This window comes from Clarias gariepinus, chromosome 16, assembly GCF_024256425.1.
Source record: "Clarias gariepinus isolate MV-2021 ecotype Netherlands chromosome 16, CGAR_prim_01v2, whole genome shotgun sequence".
Taxonomy (NCBI): domain Eukaryota; kingdom Metazoa; phylum Chordata; class Actinopteri; order Siluriformes; family Clariidae; genus Clarias; species Clarias gariepinus.
Window position 1 is genome coordinate 29427490 of NC_071115.1, and position 18387 is coordinate 29445876.

The 18387-nt window shown below is 38.4% G+C and overlaps 3 protein-coding genes across 3 annotated transcripts; 2 read left to right on the forward strand and 1 right to left on the reverse strand.

The window, feature by feature from the left end:
* Positions 1-1800: 1800 nt before the first annotated feature.
* On the forward strand, positions 1801-6087 carry eef2kmt (eukaryotic elongation factor 2 lysine methyltransferase). The gene is made up of 8 exons (XM_053514420.1): positions 1801-1893; positions 1988-2047; positions 2134-2214; positions 2291-2392; positions 4193-4326; positions 5294-5547; positions 5647-5790; positions 5943-6087. Exons 1-8 carry the CDS (start codon positions 1807-1809, stop codon positions 6050-6052), a joined length of 972 nt encoding a protein of 323 aa, XP_053370395.1. The 5' UTR covers positions 1801-1806; the 3' UTR covers positions 6053-6087.
* Positions 5775-12467, reverse strand: alg1 (ALG1 chitobiosyldiphosphodolichol beta-mannosyltransferase). Its single transcript, XM_053514415.1, has 13 exons — positions 12187-12467; positions 11079-11156; positions 10888-10991; positions 10657-10805; positions 10489-10578; positions 10030-10140; positions 9660-9778; positions 9533-9571; positions 9378-9437; positions 9170-9280; positions 7724-7838; positions 7545-7620; positions 5775-6415 (listed from the first exon to the last, which is right to left on the reverse strand). The coding sequence occupies exons 1-13, from the start codon at positions 12458-12460 to the stop codon at positions 6278-6280; spliced, it is 1464 nt and encodes a 487-aa protein (XP_053370390.1). The 5' UTR covers positions 12461-12467; the 3' UTR covers positions 5775-6277.
* Positions 12468-13509: 1042 nt separating this feature from the next.
* c16h16orf89 (chromosome 16 C16orf89 homolog) lies at positions 13510-18341 on the forward strand. Its single transcript, XM_053514419.1, has 8 exons — positions 13510-13741; positions 14285-14437; positions 15660-15810; positions 15892-16009; positions 16111-16273; positions 17075-17179; positions 17298-17375; positions 17656-18341. Exons 1-8 carry the CDS (start codon positions 13567-13569, stop codon positions 17757-17759), a joined length of 1047 nt encoding a protein of 348 aa, XP_053370394.1. The 5' UTR covers positions 13510-13566; the 3' UTR covers positions 17760-18341.
* The last annotated feature ends 46 nt before the right edge of the window (positions 18342-18387 follow it).

Here is an 18387-nt window from a genome sequence, read left to right on the forward strand (position 1 = left end):
AGCTGGCAACGGTGAATGGCACGATGGATTGTGTTCACCAACAATGTTTTCTGGAACTATTCCTGAGCCCATGTTGTGATTTCCATTACAGTAGCATTCCTGTATGTGGTGCAGTGCCGTCTAAGGGCCCGAAGATCACGGGCATCCAGTATGGTCTTCCGGCCTTTACCCTTACGCACAGAGATTGTTCTAGATTCTCAGAATCTTTGGATGATATTATACACTGTAGATGATAACTTCAAACATTTAGCAATTTTTCTCTGAGAAACTTCTTTCTGATATTGCGCCAATATATTTCGCCGCAGCATTGGGGGAATCGGTGATCCTCTGCCCATCTTGACTTCTGAGAGAAACTACCACTTTGAGAGGCTCTTTTTATACCCAATCATGTTGCCAATTGACCTAATAAGTTGCAAATTAGTTCTCCAGCTGATTCTTATGTTTAGTAACTTTTTCAGCCTCTTATTGTCACCTGTCCCAACTTGTTTGGAATGTATAGCTCTTATGAAATCCAAAATGAGCCAATATTTGGCATGACATTTCAAAATGAACATTTTATATGTTATCTATATTCTATTCTGAATAAAATATAGAATTTTGAAACTTCCACTTCATTGCATTTTGTTTTTATTCACAATTTGTACAGTGTCCCAACTTTTTTGGAATCGGGTTTGTATAATAAATTACTTCCTTATATGTTTTAAAAATAGTTCCTTCATACCGCTGACCAATAATATACTACTGTATATTATACTCACTCACATCCTGGTCATCGTGGGCTTAGAGCATATCCCAGGGGACCCGCGCCACTAGGTGGGTACACCCTGGATGGGGTGCCAGTCCACTGGTCTTGGGTGCCCATGATCTTGTCACCAGTTTACTGGGGTATAATTGATAGTGTTATTCAATACACCTGATGGTGGTGGTAGTGTTATGGCTGATCAGTGTAATATCATATCTGTACTTTCACACTATATATCGTTGTTGTTCTTTTAGCACAGGTTTGCACAGGATGCCCTTCTTAACACAAACCCTCCTATTTTATCCGTGTTTGGGACGGCTCTGCATCCATTGTACTATATTGTGATATCCCACACTACCAAGATAAATACTATACTATTGAGCTAATTTTTCCAATAATAACATATGTAAGTAAAAGTAATTGATTTCTATGTTCAGCAACCACCAATCATTTAGATGGGCTGAATACTAATTAATACTACACTATAGGGCGTGGCTGTTGTACTTTATCTGATATCATCAGTAATAGTCATATATAAAAAAAATGGTAAAATATGTAGTTTGATTTTGTTTAATTATTTAACATCAGATTGAAAAAAAAAAATTGTCACTTTTTCTATATATAATATCTCATTTTGGTTTATGATCATTTATCATAAACCAGCTGGAACATTCCTTAAACTATTTTGCTTGATTATTTGAGCAAAAAAAAATGCATTATATTAATAAGATATTCACTTACCTCATGTCTAATATGCAGACATTTTTGACAAATCTAAATCTTTCTGTATTATTTGCAAGTGAATCTAGCTCTTTCCAATATGGCGGATGAATTAACTTTTTAAAACAACAATAAATATGGCGTCCAAACACTTCCATCCAATCACGGCGCAGAAAGCGGAATAGTACTAGCCAATCAGAAGACAGGAGGCGGGATTATCTGAACACAAGGAAGCAAAATAACGCGTGGTCTCTGTGTAACGTTTATCAGAGACAATTCGTCTGTTTTTGAAGTTGGTTTGAAAAAAAAATACGTTAAATATTCCATCACACATATTAGAGGAAATGAGCTTTGAGACTTGTCATGACGTCACGTGTCGTTTCCAGTTGTCGTTTTTCGCCATGTGTCGTTTAAACACGTTTCCCTGGAAGGTACGTCAAATATTTCTAATCGCACTTTTTACGTCACAAAACTATTTTGAATGTATTTGAATATTTAAATGATCACGTGACAGTTCTGTTTTAGTCCTTAGAAACTGAACTCCAAAACTCATCACCAGGAGTAATTCTGGACATTTTAAAAAAGGTATTAAATATTTTTTTAGCAGATTAATGTAAAAAATACACGTATTCTCTTCTTTTTAGTAGTGAAACTTTTTGTTTTGTTTTTAGACGTGTCTTCATTCTGTATGTCGGAAAAATCCACCGTCTGTGAAGTACAGGAGACTCTTCCTGTCCGAACTCATTAAAAAGGTAAGTCACTTTGATTTGTTATATTTCACAAGAGCAGTGATTTATATATATATATAATAATTTTTTCTCTTTACAGCATGAGGCGACTGCGTCCGAGCCTTTGGATGAGCTGTACGATGCTTTAGGCGAAGTCATGAGCGCTGAAGAGGAGACAGTGTGTTATAAAACTTATTTCCTGGTAAGTAACTTTGGAAATTGTTCCGTATTAGACAGAATAGCAATCCACATCAGACAGAAATTACATTCTGAAAAGTAGATATGTGAATCAGCAGTCACTTTCTGATACCATATTATCATCATACCTCTGTGCAGATTCGATAAAAATTGCGATTCTATAAGTATGACGATTTTACAAATATCCCGATATGATATAAATTTTCCCAAATTTTGTTACAATTTTAAACCTTAAAAAAAGTTTCATGATTAATGAATTGTAGCCTGTTCCTCATAACATTATTTTCTCAATTAAAAACCGAGTCTTGCATTGAAACAACACAAACTAACTTCAAATTAAAGTAAACACTAAAGCTGCATTGTTACTGAGCGGCGCGTATCTCTGTCACCCGAACAAAATGAGCAAATAATTCACTCTGTGATGAAAATGTGTGAATAGTTCAGAGAGCGCCACCTGTAGGATTATAAAGAAACTTATCAAAGTCTCAAAACTGTTTTGAGACTGATGTAAGCATGTGTAAAGAGTTCACAGAGTTTGGAGAAAAAGGCAGATCAGAGACTTTTAATCTGTGTGATTTTTGATAATGATGGCATAAAAATGCGTTTCTGTTGCACCACTTATGAAGCTTCCAAATCGATACTTTTAAAACAGGATGGTGTCTAAATGGTGCCTGAACCGATACTGAAATGAGCCACAAAAAATTATGGATAACGTTAAAGAAGCTTTTTATAAAAAAAAAATAAAAGTCATAAAAAATCATCACAAAGCACAACAAATGTACATGCTACCTAACCCAACTACAATAATTTAACACAGAAAACAGCAAATTCTTGGTATGCTACAAACCATCTTCAAATCTCAGCAATTATTTAGCAGAAATATGACATTATTACATAAACCTTTATTATATGAACCATTATTATATGACCCGACGCCTCTCCCGACTCTGTTAGTGTTGGTCTGACACCCAGCCAGTTGATGTCCACAAGCTGTTAAACACGGTGCATCCCTCTGCTTTTAACTTTGTCCCGCGTGTCCTCAGATGCTTCGTTATGTTTGACGTGTTTCCCGCTTTACACACAGTTGTTGAAAGACCTTTGTTGAATGTTACAGTGTCGGAATCCTTTGTTGTGAAATACAGCCACACTATAAAGTGTTTAGCTTTAGGTATTTTAATTTAGCGAGCCAACGCTACTGGCTACCGTCAGAGTGACTGAAATTACTGCATTCATTGGATGCTTGAATTTCCTGAGTTGTGCTTTTATGTTGGAATGTGAAAACAACATGGACACTTACGTTACTGCAAACTTTTGGATCTGTATCATCAGAACGTCCGACCCACGTTCATGTGCATTTTCTCAGGTTGGAAATTGTACAGTTGTGATGCTTCTTATGTTCGTTTCAGAGAACCAGAAGACAAATATTTCAATTGATCACTCAGGCATTTAAGTGGCACCGAAATCTGCATTCTGATTAGGTTCTGGTACCCGACCCTACTGAAAACCAGCTAATTCTGTTCGCTGGCTGATCGGATGGTTTATCTCTATTATAAATGTAAATAGTTGCAAAAAAAATCGGTTATGGATTAAGTGTGATTGAGAAGGGATTTTCCTCCCGTCTCTACTGAAAGGCGAAACCCTCATTAATATCCCTTGCATTATCTTGCAGGTAAAAAAAAGCGAAGGATTAAAAAACATTGATTAATGTAATTTCTGATTGTCCAATAAGATTTCATTTTTGACTCTTATGACATCACAACATCCCGAGTTTTCAGGGATAATGATCAGGTGAAATGTCGTTCAGCCGTCAGGAGAGCCGGTGAGTCTGGAAGAGAACGTAGCGATGATCTCAGAGGGCACCACCGGCCTCGTCACGTGGGAGGCGGCCCTCCACCTGGCCGAGTGGGCGCTGGACAACACACACGTCTTCGCTGGAAAGTACGTCTCTCTCAACTCTCACACACATAGCCAGCTCGGGAAATGTGGCTATAAGAGAGTCCCTTTACTTCTTTTTCTTTCTCTTTACCAAATCCATTATCACTTTCGTGCCCAGTTGCTTTTCACTTACACTCACTTAGTCCTTTCCGTCTTTCTTTCCTTCACTTTAAAGATCCAAGTATTTTCTTTTGTTCAATCATCCTCCTCTACATCAGTTGCTCATTCATTTTTTTGCCTACTTTTATCTTTTTTTTTTATTTATTCTATCACATGTTCTTTAAACCTATTATGTAATCATCTTTCCATCGAGTCATTGATCTGTTCAGTGTGATTTCCTTGCACCCATTCCTTTTGCCATCATTCTTATCATCCTATAATTCTTTTTATAAAATCATAAATTCTTTTCTTACAGTTTGTCTATAAAACCTACACCTTTAATTACATTTTAGTATTATATTACCATATATATTTTATTTGTATACTTCCTTTTTTTCTTTCTTTATTTTTAACCTACCGTTAAAACCTACCACTTCCATCTTTTTTGCCATTATAAATTTCTTTCCCCACACCACCTCTTCTTGTTTTGAAGAAGAAATAACACTTATTTTCCTACTTTTTCTTTTACCCATCTGTCTTTTCCTACATCCTTTATTCTTCCCTCTTCTATCTTCCTTTCTTTATTTGTACCATGTGATGAGTCACATTTCTCTGCACCAGATGTTTCTTGCTTTGGCTCGTTCTTTAGATTCTGCTGATATTAGAACGTTATCGCAAGTCTTGAAACATTTACTCATTTTCGTCACTCTGATGATGTGACACACTATTGTATCTCAGCGCACACACACACACCTCACTGATTCACACACACTACAGGTCCGACCTCTCCTCTCTTGAACTTTTAGCCCTGATGTTAAAGTGCAGACCGCTCATGTCCGTGCTGATGTACAGAACCCTAATCCCTGTACAGGACGGTGCTGGAGCTGGGCAGCGGATCCGGACTCACCGGTGTCGCAGTGTGCCGCGCCTGCAAGCCCAAAAAATACACGTTCACAGACTGCCACCAGAGTGTGCTGCAGAGACTGCGGAATAACATCCAGCACAACGGGTTACAGGAACAGGAGGACGACACAGGCGTGTCGGTGTGTGTGGAGGAACTGGACTGGGAACACGTACGAGACGAAGAGCTGAGGAGGATCGGGGCGGAGACAGTCATCGCAGCAGGTGCTTTGTTTAAAATCCTGTTTTGTTTGTATTTTCACTCCAGATGAAGTGCTTTGTGAGTAAAAACTGGATTCTTTTTGAAAATAAAACCAAACACAGACGTGGTGTATGATCCCGAGATCGTCAGCTGTCTGGTGAAACTACTAGCGAAACTGATAAAGAGTCAGAAGAACCCTCCGGAGGTTTATATCTCCTCGACCGTACGCAACCCAGGAACCTACACCTGCTTCAAGAACCAGCTGGGTTTGAGTTTTAATGTCATACATGTCATAACACAACAACAACAACCATAACGATAGAACAACACTGACAGGCATTTGTCAAGACACTATCAGTAACACTAAGAGTGATGGCTTGTTTTGTTTTTTGTTTCACTTTTTTTTTTTTTGGTACAGAAAAGGCTGGATTGAAACACGGCATTGTTACGAATCCCATCAGTCAAGTGTTCCCGTACGACCGACACGGGATTTCTATCGAAATCATCAACGTGCACGCTGCTGGCTGAATCCTGAACGTAATAAAGTGCTTATTTACATCGTATTTACACAAAGTGTGCTTTTTGCTTCATGTTCAAGTTTTGTCCGATGCAATTGCTCGAATGACACACAGAAAAAATATTTTTACGTTTTACCCTGTATGAATCCCTGCCACTTCTTCTTCTTCATATTATTATTACTATTATTACTTTTATTGTTAATCTGATTATCATCGTCACGGACTCTACTACTGCTCAGTCAGAATGTTCCTTAAACAGCGGCAGGATGTGTTGGTCCCAGTTTTCGTCCCAGCGCTGCTCCCCGCTCTCTCTGAGATTCCTTCGGAAGACGCCCAACTTCCCTCGATCATCAGGGAAGTCAGAGAACAACATCTGTACAGATGTGATGCAAACATGCATTAGTGTTAAAATGCTTTACGTTTCTTAAGGATAGTTTTTTTTATATATATGTATAAATATACAGTGGAACCTTGGATTACGAGCATAATTCATTCCGGAAGTGGGCTCGTATTCCAAAACACTAAACCAAAGCAAATTTTCCCATAAGAAATAAAGAAACCTTAAACTATTCATTCCACAGCTCCAAAAAATAAATACATAAAAATAATTAACACAAAATATAAAGTAAAAATAAAACAAATTAACCTGCACAAAAGTTAAAATAAATCCTGACAGCTAAGGGTTTCCATTTATACGCGCAGGTGCTGTGATTGTATGTGTGTGTGTGTTTGGGTTTGTGTGTGAAGTAAGAGGAGGAATCAGACCCTCCTTCTTCTCATCTTACATAGTAAATCTTTCTCCTCTCTTATTTGAATTTTACACAAACACATTAACGGAAAGACTGTATTGTCGGAAAAATTTGCAAGGAACATTGCTAATGACACTCGTGTAAGCGCATACTAACGGAATAACTGGTGTAAAGTAAAACAAACATAAAAATGAACCTGCACTTTAACTTTGAAAAGAATCACGACAGAACAGTGTTTCTGTGTAGAGCAGAGAGAGAGTGTGAGAAGTGGGGCGTGTAAAGGTGAGAGTGTGTGTGTGAAGGGGCACGGTGTCAAATTATGCATGCACACAACAATAGAGAGGGAGAAAATGGATCTTTAACCTCTCTAATAAGACTTTGTTTTGCTTTACACACATACATCACAAAATAAAAGATGTTTTACGCGCACACACGTGGTCACAGTGTTATAGTAAACAGTACACCATGTTGATTATACCAGTAAGAGACGCACACTAAGACCCAGCAGGGAAGACGATTACCCACAATTCTGCAGCGCAAGAGAGAAAAACCGTTGGCTCAGTTGTGATCATGTAATGCTCTGCGTCAAAACAAGAAGCGAATTCGTGATACATAATACTCGGTACTCTTAAACCAAGACATACTCGTTTTTCAAGTCAAAATTTTACAAATTTTTGCTCGCCTTGCGGAACGCTCGCAAACCGCATTACTCGCATTCCAAGGTTCCACTGTAAGAAGCCTTGTGTCTTTTACCTCCAGCTGCTGCGAGAGCTCGGCCGAGTCTTTGAAGATCAGGCCGTTCTCCTCGTGCCTCACCAGCTCGTCCAAACTTCAATCACACACGACATACAAAACAATTAGGAATAAAACTCAGGGAAAATAATCAACGTAGAGGTAAAACGTTGCATTCGTTTGTGTTAGAGGAGACTCACCACTGGAAGTGTATCGCGCAGACAGGAAGACAACACCCGAACATGTCGACCACCTTCATGGGCAGGTCCAGACCGCTCGAGGACTTGTGCAAGCAGACGCCGAGGTCAGCCGAGCCTGTGAACCCAGCATGCCGTTTGATCGAATATAAATAAGCGTATAAATAAATAACATCTGTAATAATCTACCTAGTTACACCATTTCAATAAAGTAGTTAATTACAAACTGATACGTGTTTAACAAAGATATACAATCACGTTAAGACTTAATACGTAGTTAACTAATAGAGTTGTGTAACGAATTTAAATTAAATAAAATTTAAGCAATTAGGTCTGCACTCACTCAAACTCTCACATGCACATTAAGTAATTGTATTTTCCCCCTCGCTCAAACTCTGTACTCTTTGTATAAATCAGGGTTGCCAGCTCACACTGGCAGAATCCCCCTATGCAGTGATAAAACTCCTCCCACTCTGATAAATATGTTTTCATTCATTCATCTGGTATACTGCTTATCCTGTACAGGGTTGCACACAAGGTGGGGGGGTCAATCCATCCTAGGGCGCACGCACACACCCACAACGGGCAATTCAGGAACATCAATTAGCCTAATCTGCATGTCTTTGGACTGTGGGAGGAAATCGGAGTACCCGGAAGAAACCCACCAAACACAGGGAGAACATGCAGAATCCACACCCACAATCCCGAGGTGGGAATCTAACCCAGGATCCGGGAGGTGCTGGGCCACAGTGCCGCGCACTCGGATAAAATCCAGTCCAAACAATAAATGTACTAAAACTAAATTGTAAAGCAATTATAAATAAAGGTTTTATAGTCCCGATTTTCTTCCCTTGAGTGCTAGGGAACGAAAAAAAAATCGCCACATTATTAAAATGAAAATTTTTTTTTTTATTAAAATCATTATAAAGAAAATAAACTACATTTTTAAATAAAATTTAATAATTAAATACATTAAATAAAATCATTATGATAAAAATCAAGATGATAAAAGTATTAAAAAAAAGATAAAAACTATAACTCCTGATTTTCTTCCTTTGGATGCTAATGATAAAAAAAAAAAAAAAAAGATCACCACGTCATTAAAATAAAATAAGTAAAATCATTATATTGACGTGGTGATCTTTTAAAACTAACAATTATTTACAATTTCAACAATTATTGTGTATTCATTATTAATTTTTTTTTTGTCTGATCTGAAGGGGGGGAAAAAACAACAACGAACTAATCCGTGAGTTTTGTGCTCCATTACAGCCCTAGTAGTTACACAACGAAAGTGTGGGGTCTGAAACGATCCCTCTGATGCCCTCTCGACCCAAAACCAAGCTCTAGCTGTAGTGTTGCTCTATCTATGTAGGTTTTGTTCAACTACTGAAGTCTTAAACAATAGCTAGTTTAGTTAGTAACTCTCTCTCTCTCTCTCTCTCTCACCCAGAAGAACAGGATAATCCTCCGCTTCCATCCACGGCGTGCAGATCTTGACGTGTCTGAACTCTTTCGAGTTGATGATCTTCTGATAATATTCCTTCTGGGGACCTTTTCCTGGAGTTACAACAAAAAAATAAATACAATCAACACACTCTACATTACATCTAAGCGCTGAAGATCATCTCATGTCGTACATATCGAGAGCAGAAACCTGTGATGGCGCAGACGAGCGCTGGAAGACGGGCCCCTGCTTCTACAAACCCTTCATAATCTGCAGAAAGAGAACATGTCACATTTCGTGCTTTTTGTTTTATTTTTTCTCAAGTGTATAAGATGGTACAGATAATGTTAAAGTTCAGCTCAAACCTTTAAGTGCTTTTAAAAGAACGGAGAAATCTTCATCCTCTGTCGAACAGAATGAGACCGTTAGTGTTGTTGTTTATTAAATTCTATATTTATATAATCGTGTATAAGACAGTGATACAGTGCTGACCGGTCCAGCTGGTGCTGCTGATCAGGAGAGCAGGTCGTCCGGGTGCAGGCGTCACCTCCCCGGTTTTAGTGTTTAGCTCCGTGAATGCAGTCAGCTCCGTGTCCTCCTTGCCTTCAGAACTACGATTAATAATAATAATAAAAAATATGATAAGCATTATCGAATGGAAGTACCGAATTAGCGTTGCTAATTAACAAATCTGTTACATGAGTTACTGTATTTTCTGGGTACTGCCACCAGAGGGCGCTACATCAAGCAACAAGCTAGCAAGAGCTAGGAGTGTCGTATGTAATCATTCTTTATATCGGTTCACTTACAATAACTGTGCAGCCACTTTAAAGGTCCCATTAAAAAATACGAAAAACCTTACCACCCTCTGAATGGTGGGTAAGCGCTGGCCATACGAATGAAGAGCTCGTGGCGAAGCTTCAATGGCGTTTCTCGGAATATTGAGGGCGGCTTGTCGTATAAGGTTGATGCACTAGAGAGGGAAAAAAATACAAGATTTTGATAATTGATTAATCTTACAAGGTGAGTTCAAATTGGTTTTAAATGAACTTACAATTAAGTTACAATTTTAATAAACATTATTAAACAATAATCATAAAATGATTTTATTATGGTTAAATCCTTGCTGAGAAAACTGAACTCTTTTATTAAGGTGTTATTGCATCAGTAAATGAAACAACCAATCAGGTTTCAGTATGCAAATGCAGACCTTGTAGCGCTGGTTATCAAAAGAAGGTGGAGTTTTATTTATAATTTGTGTCAAGTGTAGATTATTTATATTTACTTTGTTGTATCACAATAAATCTTGTTAAAAGCTTACCGAATGTTCCAGTTCTTCTGAAGATCACGTCTCATCGCGTCAGTGACGCACAGGTTGTGATCGGCGAAACGGCCAAAAAATTGTTCATACCTATCAAAAAAAAAAAAAAAAAGTGAATAAAAAATAAAATAATTGTCAATTTGGTCTTGTGTAAGAAGTCTCCAGTACCATTTGGCCACCCTGACGATGGGATGATTCTCGCCATGACTGAGTGCCATGATGGAGTACCCGTAATTGTGCCAGTCGATCACGAACTGAGCTCCTATCAGCCGACTCGCCAGCCACGTCACTGCGATGCTCGGCAGTCCCGGAGGATTCTAGATCAGAGGACGCAATTGTGAAGCTAGACCGACCTTCAACACAACTTCAGACACAGCATCGGACGGGACGGGAAAATACCTGAAGAAGAATAAAGGCCTGATCGTCCAGCTTCGTTAAGACGTAGAGGAGCTGCAGGGACTGAGAGATCACCTTGGTGACGTATCTGAGGATCTTAGGACCAACTGAAAGATTAAACAAAACGCATGTTTTTTTTTTTTTGACAGTAAATATATATGTAGCAATATGAAATTCAAAAGAGCTGATGTTACATCTGAGGCCTTTGTGCTCCAAGATGGGAAGGATCTCGATCCGGTCATCCTCAAGAATGTCTTGATGAGGTTTAGTGCCTGTAAAGACAAGTATTTTTTTTTATCTCTCAAATCAGGAAGAGTTGTTGCAGCCAGGCGTCTAGAGAGAGCTATTTAGCTGGACTTTCTCAGAGCCGGGGAATGAGAGGTACTTCACACTCCCACATTAATCACGGCTCTACAGCCAATCAGGGGCGTCTGTGAGCTCACACAAGCGGGAGAAGCGGATAGCGCTGTCCTCCGAGTGTGTTACGCCGCCCCCAACGGTGCGTGAGCAAGTAGTTCGAAAAGATGCGGTTGGCTGGCGTCACGTGGTTCGAAGGAAACACGTGATAGTCTTCGGCCTTTCCAACTGAGTAGTAGTAGCTTAATGTGGGAGCCCCCTAGTGACAGGGAGGAATTGGACACGACTAAATTAGGGAGAAAATTGGGAAAAAAGTAAAAAAAAAAACTGCATAGTTGTTTTGCCTTGAAGGAGAAGCTTATTTCCAGCCTGAATCTACACATATAGGCAGGAGCTGCATCTCAAACTGTGTACTTTGCAACTTATTTGCACGAGAGCTGATTTACACTTAGGAAATTAAACAAAATAATATTGTAGTAGATCATCGGCGAGAGCAAACCAAACATTTCTGTGTGCTAAACTGAGATTCAGAGGCTGGATTATTTTGTTGAGTTTGAGAATAGGATTAAAGTTGGAGTTAGATCAGTTCCAGCTCCATAAATGGGTTTTTGGCTCTTCAGACAGGACCAGTTTGATCATCGGTCCATGCAGAAATGTACAGTGGTTCTGTTTATGAAGATACGGTACGAATAAAAATGCATCTTACACAGTATGATAGAGTTCTAATGCAAATTAGTGAAGCTCAGCAGTCAGTAGTGCGGTGACAGTATAGTGGATGACCTCATCTCTAAGGATAAATGATTATTAAAGTTGTACAAACACTTCAATGAATTACAGAGCGCAGCTTTAATGAGTATAGAATAATACAGTCGTGACAATGACGTCATACTATCATGACATGTTTAAGCAGTGCAGAGATAAAAGCAGCGTCTCTTTAATGTTTACCGAGGAAGCCGATAAAGGTTACATTGTATCCGTGCTTGCTGAGAGACAGCGCGTGATACTGCATGCGCGGGCTGCGTCCCAGGTCCCCGAGCACGAGCACGCACACGTTCAGGTGAGCGAATTCGTCGCGTGACTTCAGCCCGCGCGCCAGGATGAAAATGAAGACCACCACGCCGACCGGAAGCAGCGCCCACGACCAGCTCAGACCGGCCACGAGCCCCAGCACGACCAGCGACACGGTCACGAGCAGGACCGCCGCATTGGCATCCGCCATCGTCCTGTTCCTGTGTGTGACGTCAGGAGTGACGTGGCGGAGGATTTAAAGAGACCACTCTCCTTTTAAGGGTCTTTTTAAAGAAACTGGCAGTAATAATAACAGTATACATGTATGGAAATAATATCCAATTAATATGCTTTATGTATGCTCTAACTAAAGTAAAGTTTTTTTATATATATATTAAAAAAGTTTGCATCCAGTCCATGTTTTGATTTGGCCCCGCCCCCTAACATCAAACACACATTACACACCTAAACAAGTTAAGTGACATTCTTCAGCTCATAATTATAATCCAAAAAACCTTTTGTCCAAAATCAGGAGTTGTTAAAAAATACTCCCCTAATACAGCTACAAATATTAATTATTCTATCATTTAGGGTTTTGAATCCATACATCTTTCAAAACACCTCAAATAAAAAACATAAGAGATTTAATTACATAATAAGTGAGCGATAATAAGTTCATAATCAGAGATTATTAAATAAATATTTAATCCACAACCAAAGATTAAAATAAACTGTGCAAATTTGGGATTTAAATACTTAGCCCATAATCATTGTTTTAATAATAATAATAATAAGAAGAAGAAGAAGAAGAAGAAATTATATTACTAATCATGTTTTTTTAATTTATATATTTAGCCTATACACTGAAATAAAAACATTGGAACTGGGATATTAATATAATAATATCGACAGATTATTATTATTATTATGATCATTATCATTACACTTATTTTTTAAATTTAGCCTATACATTGATACACTGTAGTGGGATATTAAAAAAAAATTCAGTCCATAATTAAAAGTAAAAAAAAATTTATGCTCTATCTGACCCTTACTGGCCGCCGTACCGACTCACACACGCACATGCTGGAGGCGAATTCGTTCTGTAAAGAACTAAAATGTTGTTGTACGTCACCTACTTCACCGCTAGAGGGCCGACCTTAACTACCTAAGTACCCCTTAGCCACGCCCACCTCCCCGCAACCTCTGTCTTTAGTCTGGAGCTCGAGACCCTAGGACAGTCTGCGGTCCGCTCACGCGCATCAGGAATAAAGAAACAATTACTCATTATTATTATTATTATTATTATTATTACTGATGTTTGGGGAGATGCGCGCGCTCGTGGCACTTCTCATAGTCGCGGGAGCGCGCTTGGCACAGCAGGAGGTTATAGATGACATTTTGGACAGTGTGTCTAAAGGAGTGAATTATTTTGAACAGCAGAGCAGGAACATAAATCTGGACGGTGTGGTGGGTTATGTCATCCTGCAAGGTGAGCACTTCAACACATAAATCAATCAATCAATCAATCAATCAATCAATCAATCAATCAATCAATCAATTAATTTAAAAGTCTGAGTAGGCTGTAAAAGCATGCACAGTGCAGAATAGAGTTATAACAACTTCTACAAGTACAGTATGTATGGCGATAAAGCTGAATTACACATGCCTGCACAGGGTTTTCTATTTATTTATGTATTTATTTATTTTTGCATGAACTAAGATTTTTTTTTCACCAGGTTACACAAAATCTTATTCATACTTTATGAACAGTTCCTTTTAGCTTTATTTTATTTAATAAATGAATAAATCCTTAATATTATGTTTCTGTACATCTGAGAAACAAATTTTCACTTATGCATAACACTGAACGCCTAACAAGTCCCTTTTTTCTTATTACATTATCATAAATATTTTTACTACAGTATAACACCGTATCTGCCGTATTCACTAACCCCCAGAGCATTAAGCTGCATTCTGAGACCCTGCCTTCATGTTAAATTCTGCATTAGTTCTGCATTTTTTCCCCCTTCAGCCCAGTTACAGGAAGCCACGAAATCTCAGACCCATTCAGATTCTCTAAACCTCTCTCAGCGCACCATCGCCCTGTCTCTGGTCAAAAAACTGGACAAGAGTCTGGCTCTTGCTGTCACTTCACTTCAGGAGATGGATCCAAAATACTACAAAGGTAAGAAAAAAGACAAAAGACAAAAGTCCTTGCTGAAAATGGAGCTGCAGTTAATTAATCTTGTCATTAAAAAAAGTTCAGGAATAAGACATTTTTTTATAGTTGCTTTAGATCCTGGGGGCGGAGGTTTCTGTCAGTTTGCTGTGGGTTTGATATCCTGTCAACTTATCCGCTCTACTCATAAACAGTTTTATTCTTTCCTTCCTACAAAACGTTTGCTTGTTAAAATTACCCAAGTTTAATATCTGGAGAATCATCTGCTGAAGAAAGAATAACATGAAATAAAATTTTAGCATTTTTATATTGTACAGCTATTCCCCGACTTACGAACGAGTTCCGCTCCGGGAGCATATTTATAAGTCAGATTAGTTCTTAAGTCGGAAAAACTAAGTCTTATATACCTTCGACGCGAAATACAATGTAAAGCATAGTAATTCATTTGACTTAATCTTTGTCCGCTTTCCCCATACTGCCTTTAAGTGGTCAAAAACTATAACCGCGCATAAGGAAATTAATCTCATACAGAAAGAAATCACACAGTGTTGTCTGTGTGCCTTTGAATCGCGAGGGGAATCCCAGATGACATTTTGTCAGCTGTTTTTCACTGTATTAGACTGTAAACTCTGTTTTGTTGAGGATTTCCCAAAATTAGGATTATTCACCATCACAGCTTTACAGGAAAGCCACTTTCTATCATCGTGCTTCCGGACTGATTCATTGAAACCGGTGAGGCCGACACACACAATATACTGGACTTTAGACATTTTATACGTTCACTTACATACTGAAAATATTGTTTATAATTGTAAATATCTGGTACACTGCAGTGTCTATTTTTTGTATAATAGAAATGAACTACTTCCGCAATTTGTTTGCATTGATGAATGAACCATCGTCCATTTGTAACTGCGGAAATTCATAACTCAAAAGTTTGTAAGTCAGGGACTTCCTGTATTTTACTTTATATTTTTAGGTTTTCGCTCTTGAACCCACACCAGAGATTGTTAACAGGGTTCAGGTCAGTGAGACTATGGAGCCATCGTGTGTCATGTCTGCAAAAAACAGTCTCAAACACACAGTTTGAACAGTCTTCAATGTCTAGTAATGGGTTTATCACCCCAAGCATGCTTATGAAATGTAACTGAATTTAATTTGATCTGAGTCACTCGTCCACCTGTGTGAGTATTTACTTTGAGTCATTTGACCTGCAACTTTCCTACAGAGTTTGAACCCGTCTTATCCTCGTCTTTCTGGTCCTTGCCTCATGAATGGACCTCCACTGACTCGTCCCTGGTGTACACGTCTCCGAGATCCGTAGAGTGTTACGACGAGCAGCTCGGGGATAAGTGCATGACGTTTCTTCTGGGAACCTGGTAAGAACAAAACTTTCAAAATGACAAAAAAACAAAAAGAAAACGTAAAGATTGTGAAATCACATCTGTTTTAATCGGAAGGAAAGACGATGGGACGCCGTGCATCGTCACGAAGGCCTGCAGGGACACCATGACGCGATTCGGGTGTCCACATTACTCTTTGTCCCACCAGCTGCTCTACTTCATGATCGGGACGATGGTAATGAAGCAGTGCATCCAGCCATTACACATTCCATTTACTCAATTCGAAATTTTCACTCAATTATTTATGCTTATTATTATGATTAATATTATTTTTAGAAAGGGTGTACCAGGATGCTGAATGGAGAGTTGAAGCTCTTACCAGTTAACATCACAGTACAACACTATCACAGGATTTTCTGCTCCAACATGATGAGGAGCAACCAGGAGATCAGCACCAAGGGCTTCACTGGGCAAATCCAAGATATCTTCATGGAGAACAGTTAGTAGCCACTCATAATGTAGTATAAACCTTACATATAACAAGGTTCGTTCAGCTGTTAGTGAGACTAATCAAAATAAACCCTTCAGTTTGCTTGGGAGCATAAAGATCGGACTTTGGAGTGATGGAAAAAGGATTGACCTGATGAGTCCAGATTGAGCCTATTACAGAGCGATGGGCGTGTCAGGGTAAGAAGGGAAGCACATGAAGTGATGCACCCATTATGTATAGTGTCCAATGTACAAGCCTCTGGAGACAGTGTTATGATCTGGGGTTGATCCGTTGCTCAGGTCTAGACTCAGCAATGTTATGCTGCAATAAGATGAAGTCAGCAGTCTTTTTTCCCCTTTTTCCCCAGGTAGTACATATACAACATAATTCATTAAAATTAATAAGTGCTGCTGTCTTTAATGTTCATGTTGTGAGCGGCCATATTGATTATATGTCACTTGCTGAACTCGAAGTTGAGGAGACGATGCCAAAGTGCTGCTTTATCCGCGGAACGCGGTGCATTGAGGAAGGAGTTATCACATCCTTAAAAAAGAAATTATCCCCTGAGATCAAACAAGAAAAAATACTTATTGGTTTTATTTTTTTCTGTTAATTCAGGTTTATTTAATATTTATGGAAGGAGTCTCCAGTGTCAGTGCTTTTAAAGTTGTTAAACTTGTTTAGTCTTTTTCAGGACAGAGGAGTTTATGCTCGGTATGGTTTCTTTGTAGCTTGATAAGTTATGCTTTTTTATTTTTTAGTAAAGGAAAGTCCTTAGTTTTTTCCTTTGTTTGTTTGTTTGTTTTTCAGTTCTCCTTTGTGGGCTGGCTGGATTCTCTGACTTTTACAAAGCCGCCTGGCTGCAGCACATTCTGACTTGGCAGGACAAGGAGCTGGGCTGTTTCGGGAAAGACGGTGAGTCTAATTATAAAACCTAATAATAACTAATTTTGATCTAAACTTTGCTGAACTCTTTAGTGATCTAAAGAGATTAGCAAAACAATCTGCGTCAATGTGTTCCTTTTCCTATCAGACGACTACTTGCAAATGTTCGAGGAATATTTGGATGCGGCGCACAAGCGCGTGAAGAGGAGGGAGAAAACACTGAAAGGTAAATGATGGGATTTAAATTGGAAATTGTCATAACGTTTACGGTTGCAATCTACAAATTAAGTCTTTTTATTTATTTATGGATGTCAGAAATAATTTTAAATATGATTAACAGGAAAAAACAACATTCTGTAAAAAAAAAAATTAAAAATCACATTTGAAGAATTTCTTTTTAGATCTTTCTGTTACTTTTGTTTTAACAAACATGAATTTTATTAAAAAAACAAATTATTTAAACTATTTCTTTCAGTAAATTAAATATTAGCGCTGTCTTGTTTTAGACGGATGCTCGAGTCACACGACGGGCGTGGCCATGGGTGCGCTGGGCGGATACCTCAACTTTTACCTTTCTGAGCAAGACACTACGAAACGACCACTGGTGTAAAATATATATACATATACATTATAATATACAGTTAAACCTTGGATTGCGAGCATAATTCTGGAAGTGCGCTTGTATACCAAAACACTTGTATATCAAAGTGAATTTTCCCCCATAAGAAATAAGAAGTAACTTTTTTTTTTGGTCCACATCCCAAAAAGATTTATAGAAAAATAATTAATACAAAATAAAAAGTAAAAATAAAACAAATTAACCTGCACTTTACCTTTAAAAAGAATTGTGGCTGAAGTAAAAGTAATTGAAAGAATTGAAAGAAGTAATTGTGGCTCTCACTTAAGAGAGAGGAGAGGAAGAGAAAGGGGACTACTCTGTAGGATGATTTCTACACACACATACACTTACACACACAAAGTGTTATAGTAAACAGTACACACGCGCACGCCGAATGATGACTATACAAGTGACGTACACGCACTGAGACCGAGCATGGGAGACGATTACCCACAATTCTGCTCGTATTTCAAGACCTCACTTGTTTACCGAATTAAAATTTACACTTGAAACACTCGTAGACCAAGGTACTCGCAATCCAAAGTTCCGCTGTAACAAATTAATACATTCAGTAAAAACAAGCATGGGTTTATTCTGTAGAAAAAAAACCCACCATATT

Coding starts and splice junctions, on each gene's coding strand:
- eef2kmt (XM_053514420.1), top strand. CDS start 1,807: ATGAGCTTTGAGACTTGTCATGACGTCACGTGTCGTTTCCAGTTGTCG. Junction 1,894..1,987: donor TAAACACGTTTCCCTGGAAG/GTACGTCAAATA, acceptor GTTCTGTTTTAG/TCCTTAGAAACTGAACTCCA. Junction 5,791..5,942: donor CTGCTTCAAGAACCAGCTGG/GTTTGAGTTTTA, acceptor TTTTTGGTACAG/AAAAGGCTGGATTGAAACAC.
- c16h16orf89 (XM_053514419.1), top strand. CDS start 13,567: ATGTTTGGGGAGATGCGCGCGCTCGTGGCACTTCTCATAGTCGCGGGA. Junction 13,742..14,284: donor GGGTTATGTCATCCTGCAAG/GTGAGCACTTCA, acceptor TTCCCCCTTCAG/CCCAGTTACAGGAAGCCACG. Junction 16,274..17,074: donor AGATATCTTCATGGAGAACA/GTTAGTAGCCAC, acceptor TTTGTTTTTCAG/TTCTCCTTTGTGGGCTGGCT.
- alg1 (XM_053514415.1), bottom strand. CDS start 12,460: ATGGCGGATGCCAATGCGGCGGTCCTGCTCGTGACCGTGTCGCTGGTC. Junction 11,157..12,186: donor AACCTTTATCGGCTTCCTCG/GTAAACATTAAA, acceptor TTGTCTTTACAG/GCACTAAACCTCATCAAGAC. Junction 9,779..10,029: donor TACCCACCATTCAGAGGGTG/GTAAGGTTTTTC, acceptor TATTAATCGTAG/TTCTGAAGGCAAGGAGGACA.